Source organism: Orbicella faveolata, unplaced genomic scaffold (assembly GCF_042242905.1).
Source record: "Orbicella faveolata isolate gen_17 unplaced genomic scaffold, um_ofav_v1 contig_14, whole genome shotgun sequence".
In the NCBI taxonomy this organism is placed as follows: domain Eukaryota; kingdom Metazoa; phylum Cnidaria; class Anthozoa; order Scleractinia; family Merulinidae; genus Orbicella; species Orbicella faveolata.
Window position 1 is genome coordinate 22,293,009 of NW_028301541.1, and position 16,992 is coordinate 22,310,000.

General features: G+C 38.6%; 3 protein-coding genes across 5 annotated transcripts in view; 2 read left to right on the forward strand and 1 right to left on the reverse strand.

Annotated features, from left to right (window-relative positions):
• The first annotated feature begins 1,275 nt into the window (after positions 1-1,275).
• On the forward strand, positions 1,276-12,324 carry LOC110062272 (uncharacterized). Of its 2 annotated transcripts, none has more exons than XM_020769147.2 (15): positions 1,276-1,760; positions 1,927-1,974; positions 2,508-2,586; positions 3,100-3,179; positions 3,701-3,772; positions 3,950-4,014; positions 4,436-4,551; positions 5,084-5,482; positions 5,894-5,957; positions 6,032-6,152; positions 8,494-8,646; positions 8,898-8,990; positions 9,350-9,442; positions 9,897-11,184; positions 11,495-12,324. In XM_020769147.2, the coding sequence occupies exons 1-15, from the start codon at positions 1,638-1,640 to the stop codon at positions 11,719-11,721; spliced, it is 3,021 nt and encodes a 1,006-aa protein (XP_020624806.2). In that variant the 5' UTR covers positions 1,276-1,637; the 3' UTR covers positions 11,722-12,324. The 2 variants fall into 2 exon arrangements, with proteins under 2 accessions (XP_020624806.2, XP_020624807.2); XM_020769148.2 differs by having other exon boundaries at positions 6,035-6,152.
• Positions 12,260-14,459, reverse strand: LOC110062273 (signal recognition particle 19 kDa protein-like). Its single transcript, XM_020769149.2, has 5 exons — positions 14,391-14,459; positions 14,224-14,299; positions 13,684-13,755; positions 12,974-13,082; positions 12,260-12,471 (listed from the first exon to the last, which is right to left on the reverse strand). Exons 1-5 carry the CDS (start codon positions 14,426-14,428, stop codon positions 12,323-12,325), a joined length of 444 nt encoding a protein of 147 aa, XP_020624808.1. The 5' UTR covers positions 14,429-14,459; the 3' UTR covers positions 12,260-12,322.
• A 37-nt stretch (positions 14,460-14,496) lies between these two features.
• The window catches only part of LOC110062245 (centrosomal protein of 78 kDa-like), an 8,365-nt gene continuing 5,869 nt past the window's right edge, over positions 14,497-16,992 (forward strand). For both annotated transcript variants that reach the window (XM_020769122.2, XM_089287095.1), the window contains exons 1-6: positions 14,497-14,981; positions 15,439-15,520; positions 15,898-15,994; positions 16,111-16,183; positions 16,301-16,404; positions 16,980-16,992. The exon at positions 16,980-16,992 is cut by the window's right edge and continues 162 nt beyond it. In XM_020769122.2, the coding sequence (XP_020624781.2) occupies positions 14,720-14,981; positions 15,439-15,520; positions 15,898-15,994; positions 16,111-16,183; positions 16,301-16,404; positions 16,980-16,992 (631 nt within the window). In that variant the 5' untranslated portion in view covers positions 14,497-14,719. The remainder of the gene's footprint in view (positions 14,982-15,438; positions 15,521-15,897; positions 15,995-16,110; positions 16,184-16,300; positions 16,405-16,979) is intronic.

Genomic DNA, 16,992 nt, shown 5'->3' on the forward strand with positions numbered 1-16,992 from the left:
TAAAGCTCTCCATTCTCCGGTTTCTTATGAAGCATGCTGTATTGTCCAGTTCTTCGCAGATAGCGTGCCTGCGGCGGCCTATGCAAACTCGGGAGATTTGGTCAACTTGAAGGGTGAAGTCCTGGGACCGAATGAACCGCTCGTGTTCTGCTATGGCAGCACAATGAAGGCCAAATGAGCTTGCCTGGAATTGTGGGTTTGAACATGTGTAGTTAGGACATAGCAGTCGGGACTGCTGACATTGTGCAAGAGACATTCCGGTATCATCTGGTAAAGCTGAAATAAATGTGCCCTCTTTCTTTTCATCGATCGTTTCACCGACGAAACGACGAATCTTTTTAATGGCTGGTGGTTCCTCCACATTAAGAATGCCTTGCTCATTGGCAAAATCGGCCAGGAAAGAATTGTTACTCGGCTGTAATCCTTGGCCAGCTTCGTCTAAAAGACTGTTCGCTTTAATATAAGCCTGAAACATAGGTCGAGAACGAATCGGCAATCGTGATATTTCCTCTGCCGTTAGCCGACGCTTAGCCGCCTGTTCGTTCTCTGAGTTGTATCGGCTACCTTCATCCATTTTCACAATCCCTGATAAAATCGTACATACCTGGGACACTTGCTTGCCTCAAATCGACCGCGCTCCTTCGTTTCACGAACTGTATCAGTTAATAAAATAAATTTTAATTATATCGCAATGATTAGACTGTCTACGCCGACAGAAGTATGTTAATTTAAACGAAAACGTGTTTAGCTAACACCTGATGACGCACTTGAAGCCAGCACGTGCATTGTTGTTTGCAACTTCATTGGTTCAATAAAAGACAAAGAAACCACTCTAAAAAATCAATTTATTTATTTAGCCTTATTTATTTATCTATCACTTTTTCGTCGTACGAGAAAAATGTATACAGGAGAAGTAAAGAAGGTATACATATATAATCTTATGTCGGAAATTTTCCAAGAAATTTCCTAATCACATATAATTTCACAGCTAAATTTTTGCTTTGTGTTCCTTGATTTCCTGAAAACATGGGTTTTAACAAGAAAGATGTCCAGCTGGATATCTCTTTGAATAATGATAAAAAATGGGATAATTAAAAAAAAAAAAATGAATGAGATAAGGATTAGTTAAAAAAGCGAATCAATTTACCGGGCGGGTGGACTGAGCAGTAAACTGGTTCTGTTCTGCTTTCTGGAAGTGAAATTGTACTTTTGGAGGGTGATGATAAAGACTCAGATGTGAATTGTCATTCTTGGTTTTGCTTTAGTCTCAGTGTGGAGTGTCATACTGATGACTCCGCTGACCAAAAGATTCACACTTCACATCAACTAAAAACTCAGTTCTTGTCTCTCAAAGAACTTACCATACTGAGTATAATAAATCACGCCTCATGGCTATTTTAGGGTACTAGGCAAATTACGCCACTCAAAGTCCAACCCCGCTGACGTCGACCCCGTCGTGAGGTGGCAACAGGTAATGCTGGCTGGCCACACAGGGCTCTGGTATAGTCCAGCTCTGGCCCCGTGTCTTTCACGCAACGCCATGCTCTCGAAGAGGGCTAGTTTAGCCTCGTTTCTGACGCCGCCAAGGCGAGCCTGGGCTCTATCCACTGGAAGGCGGGAAATAAAAATTATCAAACATGGCGACCAGAGGAGGATTTCTTGTTGGAGATCATAACATTCGTCCTCGACGCCCTGTCAGATACGTAGCCTCAAAGCAAACTAAATCAACCAAAAGGAAGAAGAAGAAACCGGAATGGGACGTAAGTACTGTAACGTTTACGGAGACGTTTGCCAATTATTTTTGCTGGGAATCCAGAGATTAGAGATCGATAATTTTTTTATGAAACGTACGACGAGAGACTTTTCTCGCTTTTCTGACACGTCAGTTAGTTCATATCGAGGTTGCCACATCTTTTTTTTTTTCAGAGCACAGTGAATGACTTGAATGTACACAAGGCCACGAAAGAAGAACAGGTATAATCAGTCTTGGGAATTAGTGAAACTCAATTTATACCAGCCGCGCTAAAGTCTTAAGCCACATATTATAAGGTTTATATTCAGACTGCTACATGTCTGGAGCACCGTTAAGCTTCAGTGGCCGTCGCCTTTTTTATCAGCTGTTTTATAATTTTAAGTCTATGCAATTGTTATGTTTAAATCCCTACATATCTTCGTATCAAATATGTGACCTTTTGAGTTTGACAATGTTTGACCACAGACACCTGATATCTTCTCATGAATAATCAAGAAATCATTTTCAATCGGTTGTGGATACAATTAATGGAGCATTTGTCTTTAAAGATCAAGGCACCTCCATTTATAGATAGACTCGTAACTGGATACTTCCATAACACTGACCCTAACACCAACCACAAGTCGACACCCCCCTCCCCCCGACCATACCCATGTCCAGAATCCCTGTCAAGTGCACCTCAGTTTGTAAGCTCAGCTTGTAACTGTGCTTAAAAGTTTTGCTCCTCGTTTTGTGCATGATATTTTTCTTGAAGATCAAAAGACATGAACTTCACAAATCCAAAAATGCCGGCAAAGTGCACTTGCTGAGTCAAGTCAAGGACAGAAGTTTAGGTGAGTATCCTTATTGTTATTAGATAGCTACGGCTTGTTAAGATAGAACTTTAAAAGTGATTGGATGATAGTTGTGACCATGCCAGATTTTACCATAATAGGCCACATTCGATGTATCAATATTCTAACATGGCTCTGAGGCTTTCGGGTCAAAATTATAAATTTTGTAAGTTTCTTTTGTCTCTCAATTCCCAAAAGAAACTTGGATACAAAGAAAACAACACCAAATATAGACGTTTGTCCTGAAAGCCTTGGAGCCATGTTAGAATATTGATAGATCGAACGTGGCCTATTCTTATGGTACAATTTTAGTGTGTTAATGCCCAACTACCTAGCTGGATGGCAAAAACAAATACATCTGTTTACAATGTACTAACTTTATATAAACTTATTAATTGATGGTTTTCCCTAGATTTCGTACTTTTATTAAAAACATGATTTTTGCAATCAGTATCAAGTATCTCAGTCTAAAATAATAACTATAATATTTGTTTTAAAATGTGGCTTCACCAGACTCCACCATTCAGACTCCAGATACAGTTGAAAGGCGGAAACTGGCCATTGTTCAAGAAGTTTTATATGGTCAAGATAAGGTAACATGTACTGTAGAGAGCAATAAAAAGATCAACATCTTTGAGACAATCTGTAGACATCTTCCTTTAAGTAACAGCAACTGGTCAGCATAGTACCAATAATTAATTAATATACATATGCATGGGTAAAAAAATATTTTGTAACCATATTTTTTTCCAGTCTAAGGCTTTCTCTAGGCAAACTTTTCCCCAAAAAGTAATGCTACCCGGAATATTTGTTTGGTGTTGGAAAAAGCAACTAGATCAAAATTTATTATTATTTTAAAGTACATAAATTTTGTATGAAACCTTAGCAGCAAAAATGATGTTAAGGGTGCATTCCTGTGGGGTGATCTGGATCAGGATCAGTGATCCAAGATCACTCGGATGATAGTGTATCAAAAGAACCGATGAATCCATTCTGGTCATGGATTCATCCGTTCCTTTGATGTACTCTGATCTGAGTGATCTTGGATCACTGATCCTGATCCAGATCGACTATTTTTTTTTTTACCTGAAAAAGCTTTTAATTAATTTTTAAGTTTCAGGATGTGTTGTCCGAGTCCGACAAAGCTATGTCAGTTGTGAAAGATTTGTTTGGTGATGATCCAAAGGTAACAAAAACTTTAAGATGAGGTGTTCGACATGGTTAATTGACATGTAGTATATTATTAATTTTGTTATTTTTCTGTAATGTTCCTGCTTTTACATGTAGTTCTAATGCATTTTTCGGGCTGTAGTATTGTACATGTATGGTCGCCTAAAATATATCATTTTTCAACGATTAACAGAAGTTCATGGGATTTCCAAATATCACTGCTGCCCCAAGTAATGCTTTGAATGGCAAAGAAAAGCGGTAAGTAAAGTCAAACACTATTTGAATATTATGATACAGTCAAGAATTCTGATGTGTTTGGTGTACCTGCTGTATCAAAGCGATTGAAAAAATGTCAGTAATTCACCCTTCCTGGAACCCTTACGTAGGAAAAGTGAACAAATTTGTATGTAGCTACATTTAGCTGGGTGTGGCTCAGTGAGGCATAATCTCTTATGATATACCTTATACAGGATTTTAATTAATGTTTTAAGCAGGAGGACAACTGGTTTTCACAGGTGGGCAAAACTTTTGAAACTAAACTTCTTTATAAGAAAATCTTTCCTTAGATGGTCAAACTAGGCAGGCAAAATCATCCTCACAGGCGATCAGTTTGCCCCATGCCTGGCCCTTAATGAAACCATTGCTTACATGATTTTAAAAATCATCTTTCTGTGGTTAGTTTTCTAGCTGGTCCACTGGGTGAAATGCCAGAGACTCCAACTCATCTATCGCTGCTGAGTGATTCCGTCATGAGAACACCAGCTTTGAATGAACTTCCAGATGACCACAATCAAGGTAATGTACATACATGCATACTATTAAAACAATATTTGTAGTGTCAGAGCAATTGAATCTGATGAAATCATTCATACATGAATTGAACTTAGTGACCAACTTGTAATTTTGACCACTAACGTAATAAGTGTCCCACTCACAAACACTATTCTACTGAGTTAATCCCAAGGATTTTGTCAGGCTAACTATTTTGACCATTAATGTAATAAGTATTAGCGTGACAAAGTATTAAACTTAAACTTATTTGTTGGTGGTCATTTATATATCTGGGAGTAGAGAGGGAATGTGGGAGTACAGATTTTATCCAAACACACAATGAAGTGATTAGCCAGACTACATGTAGGGCTAGGGCATTACTCATAGGCCCCTGCATTATGTTTTAAGGGAAACTTTAATGTTTCTGTGAAAGGAGCCACTCCCTAGGTGTAGTAACTTAACTTGTCATTGAATCTAGAGTTTACTGCCAGCTAAATTACTACAACTAAGGCACCAGGTGCAGTTATTAATATTAAGTATGGATTCTATTATGCAGATGAGTTTTCTCCAGGAACACCACCTTCTGGCCATGAAAGAAAAACAACCTCTTCCTTCCAACCCATGCTTGACCTTCAAAGATTTCAACAGTATGTGGTTGAAGAACAGAACAAATATCTTGAGAACCATACACCTCACTCAAATGCCGGGCACGGCTCAGGCAATGTGCCCTCATGTGATAGCATTGCTGCTGGACAACCCACCATTTCCTCAACAGATGGTATAAAAATCATTGATGAGGGATCTGGACCCATCCTTGGAGGGCATGGCTCTGACCATGTGGCACAACACAGCAGCTTTCCTATGGTTGCTGATCATGCTGGGCAGCCACCATCTTTTCTAAGTCAGGAGTCAGCAGATACTGTCATTGCTGGAGGGCCTAACTTTGTAAAACCAGGTGCGAGAAAATCATAAATCATTTTTTTTAGTTCAACTGGACTGCATTAAAATGCTTGTCTGTCCACAGATGTTTTTTACCTGTGATTTCTCTTCGCTAAGCATGACAGCAATGCGAGCATGGAGCACGAAAGAAAGGCTTTCCCAGCCCCACCCCTTGGCTGGTGCATGTCCCACGCGACGGGTTAATATTTTGCTTAGAAGCTTGCTATCTTGAGGAGCTAAAGACAAAATACAGGGCAGAGGCTCGGTGATTTCTATAGTAAATGTTACAGCAGCAAATAGCAGTTTTCCCACTTTGTTTAGTTACTGTTTGTAGTTCACAATTTTTTTTTTTCATAAAATTTTGTTAATTGTCTGCCTTAAAACTACTTGTCATAAGTATTATGATAATTGATTTTATCTTTTCTAGTGTCCATGGGAGAATCAACTTCAAACAACAGTATTCCATCCAGTGTTAGAGCACAATCATCCAGGTATAAAAAAAAAAGGAATTTAAGAACATTTCAATGTGATGTCATACTGAATTCATACTGTGCTTTCTCAAAAGAAGTGTAGTATCAGATCAGCGGCCTGGACCCAGCAAAAGAGACACAACGGCTAAACCGAGTCACAACCCGACATCTAATTCTTCATCAAGTGGTTTACGAAGTCTTGATGACTTAAAAAGGGTTTGTATGTTGTATTATACATGTAAACATAAATTAATGCAATTATAAAAATATTGGTAATCATTATTGTTTAGCTAACATATTCAAGTACAGTAGTTCCGATAAAATACCTGTTGAAAATTATTCCAATTTTTACAGGAATTTTTTGGATAGATACATAAATAAGCTAATGTACAATTTTAAGAATAGTTACGTCTTAGTCTAGTAAAATTTGAACGAGAGTGATCTATCCAATAATTTTTGAGTTATTTTTTTGTAAAAAAAATACCTCTTAGTCGGCGCGTCGGGTATGTTATGGACGGGTCAATGGGTGAGTGAGTGAGTGAGTGAGTGAGTGAGTGAGTGAGTGAGTGAGAGATGTATGTATGTCACACCAATCAGATTGGATCTACTATGAACAGCCAATCAAATTTCTTGTTGTAAAGGTAAATGGTACGTGAGAAACACAAGGTATGTATAAACACAAGGACTTTGGTAATTGAAAAATAAAGAGTGACGTGTATGTTGCCGGTTTGTGATTTTTAGTCCGGTTTGGAGGGGAGTGTGACAGTTACATACGTACATTGGGTTGTTTTAGAGTGCATAATTTTCAGTGTAATGGTGGCTAATTATGAACAAGATGAGTCATGAGTTTTGAAGCAGTTCATGAGTAGTAGGCAAATGGCACGAGATATTTTTATTTTTAATTACAAAGGGTAACTTGATACTTTTGCTTTTCACAAGGAGTTAATTCAATTAGAGGTCACAAATCGTCGGTTCTAGTTCTTAGGACATGTTTTAGAGGAGACGAGACTATTTAGATTTGAAGCAGTTCTAACGTTTACAATAGTAAGTGCAGGTAACGATTATTTTGTTCTTATTGCATGCAAATATAACGAGATATTTTTATTTTTTAGTTACAATGGGTAATTTGACACTCTTGTTTTTCACAAGGTAGTAAATTCAATTAGAGCTGACGAATCGTCACCACTTGTTCCCACGAGATGTTTGCTATTTTTAGTTACAAATGGTAACTCGACACTTTTGTTTTTCATATGGGAGTAAATTCAATTAGAGCTTACAAGTTATCGGCTATTGTTCCCAGGATATTAAACAAAAAAGCTTTCATTTCTAGAGTGTTTTTACGTCTCTGCAGTAGCAGTTTAATATTTTTATTTGATGGGCATTTTATGACATTCTTTTCAGTCCGATATTTTTAAAGGTAAAAAGTATGAAAACTGTTCAAATGTTCTTTGAAGACTGTGTGGCACCAAGTTAAAGTGCAATTTAATTAAATCAGACTTTCAACGTGTCAGAGCGGTTTTTTCTCTTTCTTTCAATTTTTGGTGGAGTAGTGTTGTTGCGTTGTGTTGTGTAAAAAGGGTAAACTTACGACGCGTATAAAATGCGAAAAGTTCTCTTAACTTGAGTATTTTTGAGCAAAAATTCCTCTTGGGGGCTGGAAGGGCTCCCGAGGGGGTACTCCCAGAAAAATTGGTTGGGGGTGTGCGGCCCACTTCCCAGAACCCTTACCCTATTTATGACCAAAATCTGCAATATTCCTTACCCTATTTATGACCTGACCAAAAATTCGAAACCCTAGTTACGACCTGACCCTCAAATCAAAACCCTGTTTCAGACCTGTGTTATAATTAGCTCCCTAGTTCAAACCAATGTTAAATTACCGTAAACATATAAATTTGTGAAGGGCTTTTGTTGATTTTCTTTTCGATAATGATGAAAAAGTGGCTTCTTCTTAAAACATACCCATATCAAGGCTAGAGTGCAAAAACCGTACCCTATTTATGACCAAAATGACCAAAATCAGCTAAAATCGATACCCTATTTATGACCAAAACGGCTGAAAAACCATACCCTTCGGGGCCGCACAGACCTATATAGCCCATATAAGGGAGTCCCCCCCCCCCCCCCGGGGGGAAGGGCTACATGATCGGTGAGTGAGGAAGTTATGCATGTGTGCATGTCAGACCAATCACAGTGTGGGTTGTATCAAAGAACAAATAAAATTACCTGTTAGAAAATAAGATGCTCTCTTCATTAATCTGGAGACGTGTCGGATTACTGTAGTTTGTTCAGTCAAACATTTTATGGCTTACTATTTAGTTATCTTACCATTACCGATGTAACATCATATGTACATCATAAACTCCCAGTTTCTTTCTTGCTGTACATCGCAACCAAAAAACTTGTCAGATCAACCAAATCATTACTGTAAACAGTTCCATGAATGCTCCTATCTCCGAGACTTATAGTTCACAAAAAAATAACTCTTGCACGCCTTGCGTGCCTATGTTTTACATAGTGCGTAGGTGTGTGTAATTTAATTTGTTTTTACCATTAGATGGTGGAGGAATTGGAAACAGAAGTAGCAGCTTATGAACTTGAAACAGGTCGACAGCAAACAAAACTGACTTCGCCATCTGTGGGCAGCTTCAGTGGATACACTGCATCACTTATTACTGCCGTCACGAAGTTGATGGGTTACTTGAAGGAGGTACAGTACTGTATACATTTTCACTGTATATAATTTATGTAGTATTTAATTTTCAAGAACATCTTAACAGCTGTCTGTCCTTCTTTGCTATTGTTTAAAATAATGCAAGCAATGTAATAAATTATGACAAAATAATAGTTATCATTATATGCATAACAGTCACTTGCATTTCAGCCTGGAACAATTTCAATCTTAGTTTCTTCATGTATAAATTTCAATTACAGTATTTTATTTGCAACGTCTCCACATAGAGTGAAATTCAAAGGAAAGCAGAAATGGTTATGAGGGAGCAAGTTCTCCAGGGATTTCAAGAACAGAGAGCTTTAGTTGATGCCCTTACTAATGTGAGTATTCCATTGCAACTTAACCAACTTTTAAAAAAAATCTTCATCACTTACCGTACAATGGAATCTTTATAGCAAGTACTGTAACTCAACAGTGATCTATAGATGACTGGATTTTGCAGTCTCTTTTTCTCTTGTTGCATCAAGTAAACTCTTCATAATTATTGTGGGAAGCAAAAAGCACTGACAATCAATGTAGTTTCAATCTGCACTGAACTCATCTAAAATAGGGATTGTCTCACAGTCTTCATGATTGTACACTTAATATTTGGTAAGTAGAACTAGACTAGGACCAAGTCGTGCACCACCCACTGTAACCACTAGTGTCGTCAAAAGTTTATGACTGATTTGATTTTCAGGATATTCTGCACACACAAGAACAGAACCTGGCTTTACAATATGAGCTGTTGGAATACAGAAAAACCACAGATGACCAGCTGCAATACTTGAAGGTAAATAGAAAGTTCCTGGATTCCAGAAATGATCAACTGAAAATATTACAAAATTGCATATTTTATGTATGTCACTGATGGCGTAGAACAGTGTAGAACACGCTCACACCTTAGCAAGAAGAGTGATTCAGTCTTCACAGCAATTGTTTGAACTGTTATTCCCTTCCTGGCACCATATGTAAGATGTAAGTACACTGTAAGATGTGCACAACACAATGCGTGAAAGTGCTGCATGTTTGTAAGCTTATCTGTACGACATACTCCTTTGCATCCACTGGGGACTTAAGATTGTTTGGACAGTAGTATTCTTGTTCTTCTCTCTACGTACTGATGGCATGCACTTCAATATATCATTATAATCATGCATAAAATAAAACCTGAGTTGCTGTAACATTTTACCCCAGCAAACATGAGCAAAATTGAATAATGGCTTCAATACTTGTTCTTATTGTAGAGAGAACTTTTTGCTGTCTTGAGAAGCCATGAATATCAAGCATTATCCAGCAGTATCAACACCTTGTACAGTTTAAACCCTATAGCCTTGAGGCAAGGAGCTTTTGATGCCCTCCATCCATCGCAACATGAAAATCATAGCTTGGAATATCTACCTGGGGCTCCAGTTTCTCAAGCATATGAAAAGCAAGAACAGGAAGTAACCAATTTAAGGACTGGAACAGGCAGAGATTTGACAGCAGACAGTAGAAACAAGCCTTCATTTATACCTCTTGCAACATCCCAGGATCACAGTGCATCACAGTACTCTGCTTTGAGTAGAATGGCTGCATCACCAGTTTCCCACAAACACAATCCACCAGTGACGAGCATTGACTCTGTGCAGCCGCACATCCAAGTTTCCATGGAGAATTACACTAAACAGCAACATTCAGTGGTGCCTACTGCAGTGTCAGTTCCCCAGTTGCCACACAATGGACATGTTCCTTTGGTGTATCCTTATTCTGGTTCAACTAGTGTCGATTATGGAATCCCTGGCCATGGACAGATGAGTTCTAACATTGTCACGTACCCTCCCAGCCAAGCTCATTTCACTCAAGCTAGAAACAGAGAAGCAACCACATCAAAACCCCAACCAATAGTGACTGGTGTTCCTAATATACCACTGGTACAAAACCAACCAGCTCCACCAGGTACTAAAGTGATGCACACAGGATCATCCTCAGTTTCACCCTTGTACAGTTCTCATCTTCAGATGGCAGGGCAACCCAGCATTAATGCACAGGTGCAAGTACAAACCTCTCAGTCAGCAGTCGGCCAGCAGCCAGCAGTCTTCAACACTATCCAGCCAATGCCTGGTGTTCCACAAGAGTTTCCACAAGGGATTCCAAAACCACCTCAAGCTGCCTCCCACAGATTGTCCCATGAAATGCCTCCTGCTGGTCTTGAAGAGGACTCAAGATTGAGTTCCCCTAGGTATGTTAAGAATCCGGAGTCCATAAGACAAGGTGCTGCTGCTGCTGTAACTTCTGCTAAATTATCTGACTTGAAGGAGAACCAAGAGCAGCCTCCTCGGCAAGTTTATGTCCAAGCAGCTCCAAAAATGGAACGTGCATCAAAATCCCAAGGCTTTACACCAGTTTCCAGGGGAGTGATTGGTGGTCTTCCAGCTAATCATCAGCTCAGAGAACGGCTTCAGAACTTGGCCAACAGGCAAAAGACTTCGACAGGCAAAACTGGCAGCTGGGATGTTGGTAGTGTACACCAGAACAAAGGAGAAAGCAAGGAAGGTAAAGTACATGTTCAGATCTTGTCCTCTGCTATGATGTGGAAGAAACTTAAAGGTAAAGGTAAAGTCTGCATACGAGCCAAGAGCGCACTAACCATGAGGCCACTGCGCCTCCATGGAAGAAACCTAACTTACATTTAATTGATTTTCTTATTCCAAAAATCTCTGATGCAAAAAAAAAAAGTTTGATGACAATAATGTCCCCCTTCCAACACTCCTCCCCAAAACACTAAAGCAATAAGCCTGTTGGTCAAGGTCACGGCATATTTTTTCTGATTTTACAATAATTATCACTTTTTTTGCGTTTTCAGTTCAACCACCACGCCCAAGTTCTCCACATGTACACTTCCAGGATCCTCCAGTTTCCATGAATGGGCTTGACAGTTCTAAACAGCAACATCAGCAGCACTCCCCTCCTGTTTCACCCATCCCATACAAGAATCCAGCAGTCCTCAAGTCAAATGCCCCACCTGACAAAAGAGTCGTCGTGAATCTACCTAATGCCTGGTCTGATGTCTCATCAACAATTTCACTGTGAAATACAAAATGCTCAATAGTCTTCCACTGTGGATATCAGTTTACTCAGCTTCCCTTAGTTAAATGAACGTATTTCAAAATGGTTATTAAAAAGATCTATGCCATGAATTGTAGGCATCACAATATTAACTGCTGTCTGGTAAAATGAACCCACACTCTTTCCCTGAAGGCACAAGACCATTCTCAAGAAAGTGATTGGAATTGTGGATATTGTGGCTGAATGTGGATATGATAGCAACAATAACTACCTTGTGGATTGTTAAAAAATCGTTCAAACTTCCATAGTATTGTGCCATGTTGTAAATATATTATGACACAAGGCAAGTCTCGTCTCTCGAGACGAGTCTTGTCTTGCAAAACAAGACTCTTTTCTTGAGACATGAGATTCTCGTCTTGTGAGAGGGTGATAACTTACTTTCGAGCATAACTGTAAATGCTCTGACACACATTTGTGTATCAATGTAATAATGTACTTTTATATTTTAAGTGTTCTTGAAACTACTCCTTTGTTGCACAAAACAAAGAATTAAATACACATGTACATAGACACATATTTTATTACTTTGATGAAAATAATTGTTTAAATACAAGCAAGTGTTTTTTCATTTTCCTTTGCCCTTCTTTCCTTTCTTCTTCTTGGAGCTTGCTCCAGCTCCTTGCTGTTGACCTGAACTGTCACTTTGTGAAGATTTGCTTTGACGACTTTTCAATTTGGGGATCATTTCACCAAGAAATAGAAATAAGGCTTTTCCTGTCAAAAGCAAACAAATAACAGTGCATCTTTAAAGGCAAAAAAAAAAAATTATCTGCCAATGGTTAGAAGGTCTACTACTGAATTATGTTTGTAATTAAGGCACAACTTGAGTCAACAACAGATAAGCATGATACATATACAAAAATTATGCTATTTACATTTCTGGAAAGCTCAACATGTATACGATTATCTCTTTTCAGTGCAAGGTATCCCATCCCCAGCCCGACATAATCACTCTCGGTATAACTACATTAGCCCAGTGAGCATCGTTGACCAATTGCTGGCTATAAAACAAAATGCCCTAAACCTGACTTGAGTCAAGGTGAAATAATAGTATTAAAATAGTAGTATTACTGTTAAAACAATGGGATACTACAAAGTGGGAGCCTGCAAAGTCAGGTTTTTTCCCACAAGTTGTATCTTGTATTTTGGAAGATTATAATGTGAACAGAAGGAGAACAGATTTATCTACATTTATTATACACCAAGCATCACTCACTTGATTGAAATTTCTCATTGATAAAGCTGTTATCACTTTGCTTCAGTTGTACACGCACTCTGCCTTTGCACAAAGCATCTTTAGCACTATCCTTGGGATAAAATTTGTTCTGGAAACAACAATGAGAAGAAATAGCATTGCTTATTAGAGTTTATCCAAAATCTGTTACATGAATTGAAGAAAAGGAGGTTCCTGATTAGTCTGCGAAAAAAATCTAATCAAATCAAGCTTGCTTGCAGACTACAAGCAGTCCCTCTTTTCTCTTAGTCCTACACTGCATTATATATAATTAGCAGTCCGTTGTCTGTCAGTGATTAGTATAAATATACTACCATTCTATCACAAATGCCATTCTCTGATTGGCAACGTTACTCACTATCTATTCTGAACATAGTAGATAACGAGTAGCCCCAGCAATGTGTGCTTGTAAACAAACTGCTGGCCACTTTGTGTTTTCGAAATGTCTGAAGAGGATTCAGATAGACTTTTGAGCGACTTGTAGATTTATACTAAAACAAATAGATTATTTGCTCTACATTTCTATGCGTGATAGTTAACTTGTGCTGAGTCCTTGTAAACTACCGTGTGATAGAAATTGTGAGCTCATAATCTTATTGTTGAATAGAAAACGATGAGAGAACCAATCAGATTCAAGGATTTCCAATAAAACAAAGCTGAGTGGCATCTAATGATTTTTTTTAAACACCAACCTCTAATTCGCAATTGAGTCCCTGACTCTGGCATACATCTCTTATTTCATAAACTGTGGGGTTGTCAGCAGCCTGTCAATAGGATATTGAATGAGTTAGTGTTGCAAAAAAATGCACTCAAATTTTTGTCACGTTGCTCTGCCATTGAACCAAGCTTTATAATATACTGAATATAATTATAACACTGCTGTCCACGGAATATCTTAAACAATATCACTCAACTATAATTCAATACAAGACCTACAACTGTCAACCGATGCTGTGAACATCACGGGTGAAAATTAATGACATTCAGTTTTACAATTCATGAGCAAGGAACTGTCCATTTATTAAATACCTTGCTTCCTTGCATCGTGGATGAAAGTAAAATTAAACCGCTCCGGTTCTTTTGCCGGAATCTTTTGCAAAAGCTTTAGTGCACTCTTATTTCTTGTCGGCTCTTTTCAGAAAAAGTCTGTCATGTCTTGTATTCTCAAGCACTGGTCATCCGTTGATCAAATGAAGAGAAATATGTAACAAAAGAATAATGTATTTCTCTACCTTATCTTTCGGGACACGTCTGCCCTGTTGAACTGTTCTTCTACTATTCAAGTAAGCTGGGTACACTATGATCCACCTGGAATAAAAAATCATACATAACAGTGTAAAATTACGTTGAATCTTCGGAATTCGGTACCGATTTAACTTTGTAGTAAAGAAATCTTTACCTGTCTTTTGAAGAAGGATCACTGCTCAAGTGCGCCATTTTGAATTAAACAGTGTTTCCGCTGACTTCCAGAACTGCGGATTACCCTGGGCCCGCGATCAAGTGGCGAAACTCAGCGCTCATTTGTCGAACGAAAAACGAAACGAACCGTTGGACTGGAAAACCATAAGTTTATTATACGAAATTATGGAAGTTTTGTGGGATTGTTTATCAAGGTTTTGTTACAGATCTGTTATGGAACAACAGTGTTTTCATTGCTGCTAAAGTCATCATAACAATTGCAAAGTCCTTGAGGCTAATTGGGGGAGAAAAAAGCGCGGCAAATTAAATATGGCCATGATTGAAACCGTGCGTCAACGGCAAAAGAACTCCGTGGACTTCGCGTCGTGCTACGATAATCTTTGCGCTCTACAGAACTCCTGTCCTCTAGGATCAATCACTGCGAATCTAGATGAACTTACTATTGATTGCAATGCCGATCGAATTCGCCATTCTGACTGGACTCCAATCTTGAACGCACTGAAGATCAACAAGACTTTGAAAACCGTAGCTTTCAGGAGTTACTGGCAACAAACGTTGTATCCGGATGGAGGTACATAACCGTTTCCTTTATTTAACCTCTATTCAGTGCTACAAGATCAGTAGATTTTAGATTCAGGACAGAGCTACCAGGAGTGGGGGAAAGGTTGGATGGGAGCAGGGGGTAGTGCCACTCCTTGGGTCAACCCTTGGGGTTTCATATGCAGGTTATGCTAAAGATTTCTGGTATGGGTTTAAAGAGTGTGCCGTAGGTCACATATAGACAATCATTTAGTCTTAGGCGTATTTTTGTTGGTGTGTATTGAAGGTTGTGCTTGGCACATGTTGGCAATGCACCTTGGTCACTTCACTTGCTGCCATAGTGAATCCTTAGCGTGGGATGTGCCGTATGAGTGTCTTTGAAATAGGACCTGGCTAACAACTCCAAATTACAGTTTACAGACTTCCTTGGCATTCCTTGACATAATTTTTCAAGACGGTGCTTTTTGTTTGATCTTATATTTTACCAGAAGTATCTGAGCAACGTTTGCAGGCATTGAGGAAAAGGGCTCCTCCAATCCGCAGCAAGGATGTCACATACAGAGTCTGCAGGTACTGGTTTGTTATAAAATATTGGTTTCCCAGTGTCTTCCCTTTTGACAAAACTACAATTTAGGGCTGTCATTAAGTTTTGAGTCACCTAAAGCCTTGTTCTCCACACTCATAGCAAACTTGTTACGTTGTGGGTGAATACTATCAACAACAGGCAATTTCACCCGTTGCATCAAGAGAAAATCAAGCATACTCAGCCATGACAGGTGTTACGGGTTACGACCCTTAATGGCAGCCCTGCAATTCGCTGATCAACAGAGCTTGAAACATGTATGGCAGGATATGATAATTTACTTCTAAAAAAAAGTGTTTGAATCATTATTAATAGTGATTATTAGTTACCAATAAAAGCATGTTTTTCTGTTATGATTATGCAGAACTATCAAAGAATGTCTAAGTGTCACTGAGAACTTGAAGTCTGTAACTTTCCAAGGAATTCCACTGAGAGAGCGAGACCTGACTTGCTTGGCTAAGGTACTAAATGTGGCCATTTACATAATTATGATTTTTTGTAACATTTAGCTCCTTCACTTTCCAAAATTGCTCTCATAAAATGGCAAATTTATGTTGAATTTCTGTTATTCTTCTAGGGTATAGCCAAGAACAAAACTCTACAACATTTATCTCTGGAATTTTGCCAGATTGGAGATAGTGGTGTTGAAAGTAAGTTCTTGAATCTTAAGTCATGGAGGTGTTTTTAGGCCTGGGACAGTTCTCTTATGCTTATTTCTTGGCCACTTTGTTGCTTGAGATGCAAGATGCATTGATTTTATTTTGCAGTCCTCTGTAATGCCATAAAGAATAACACTTCACTGATGACTGTGAACTTCTCTGGCTGTAGTCTAACCTGGAGAGGAGCTGATACCCTGGCTAAAGTTATAAGGGTAAGCGGTACTTAGTACACTTTGATCAAGACTGCCCTTTACTGTTGATATCAAAACATGGGCACCTTTAGTAGGCTGCAGTGCAGGCATTATTTTGGAACAGAATGCTCAATAGACCAGGTTATTGATGCTGCCATTGTGGATTGTAATTGAATGCTTCACCGGTTAAGGGTGGGCCAGAGTGCATGATAGGGATGCAGAGGTCAGTTTTTAACCTGATAATTTTAGGCATAACTTACAATCTTTTTTATACAATTGTGTGCAGAGCTAATCTTGTCTTGTGGTTGTGGTTAATATGAATGAAATACAGTTACAGTTAAACCTTCTGTTAGTAGACACCATCAAGACCTGAAAAATTGCCCCTTTAGAAGGAGATAGATCTGTTTGTTGTCGATTGTATATGTGTCATGGAGGTTAAAAAAATGTGCTTGTACTGTTTGTGCCTGGGGTCATGACTAAGTCATCAACTGAATAATTATATGCAAGCAAAGATCTCCAAAACCAGAGGTTCAATTTGTTCTTTCATGAATGAAAGTATTTCTAACTTTCTTGTATGTTTCCTTGTTACATGAAAGCATCAAGCCACAA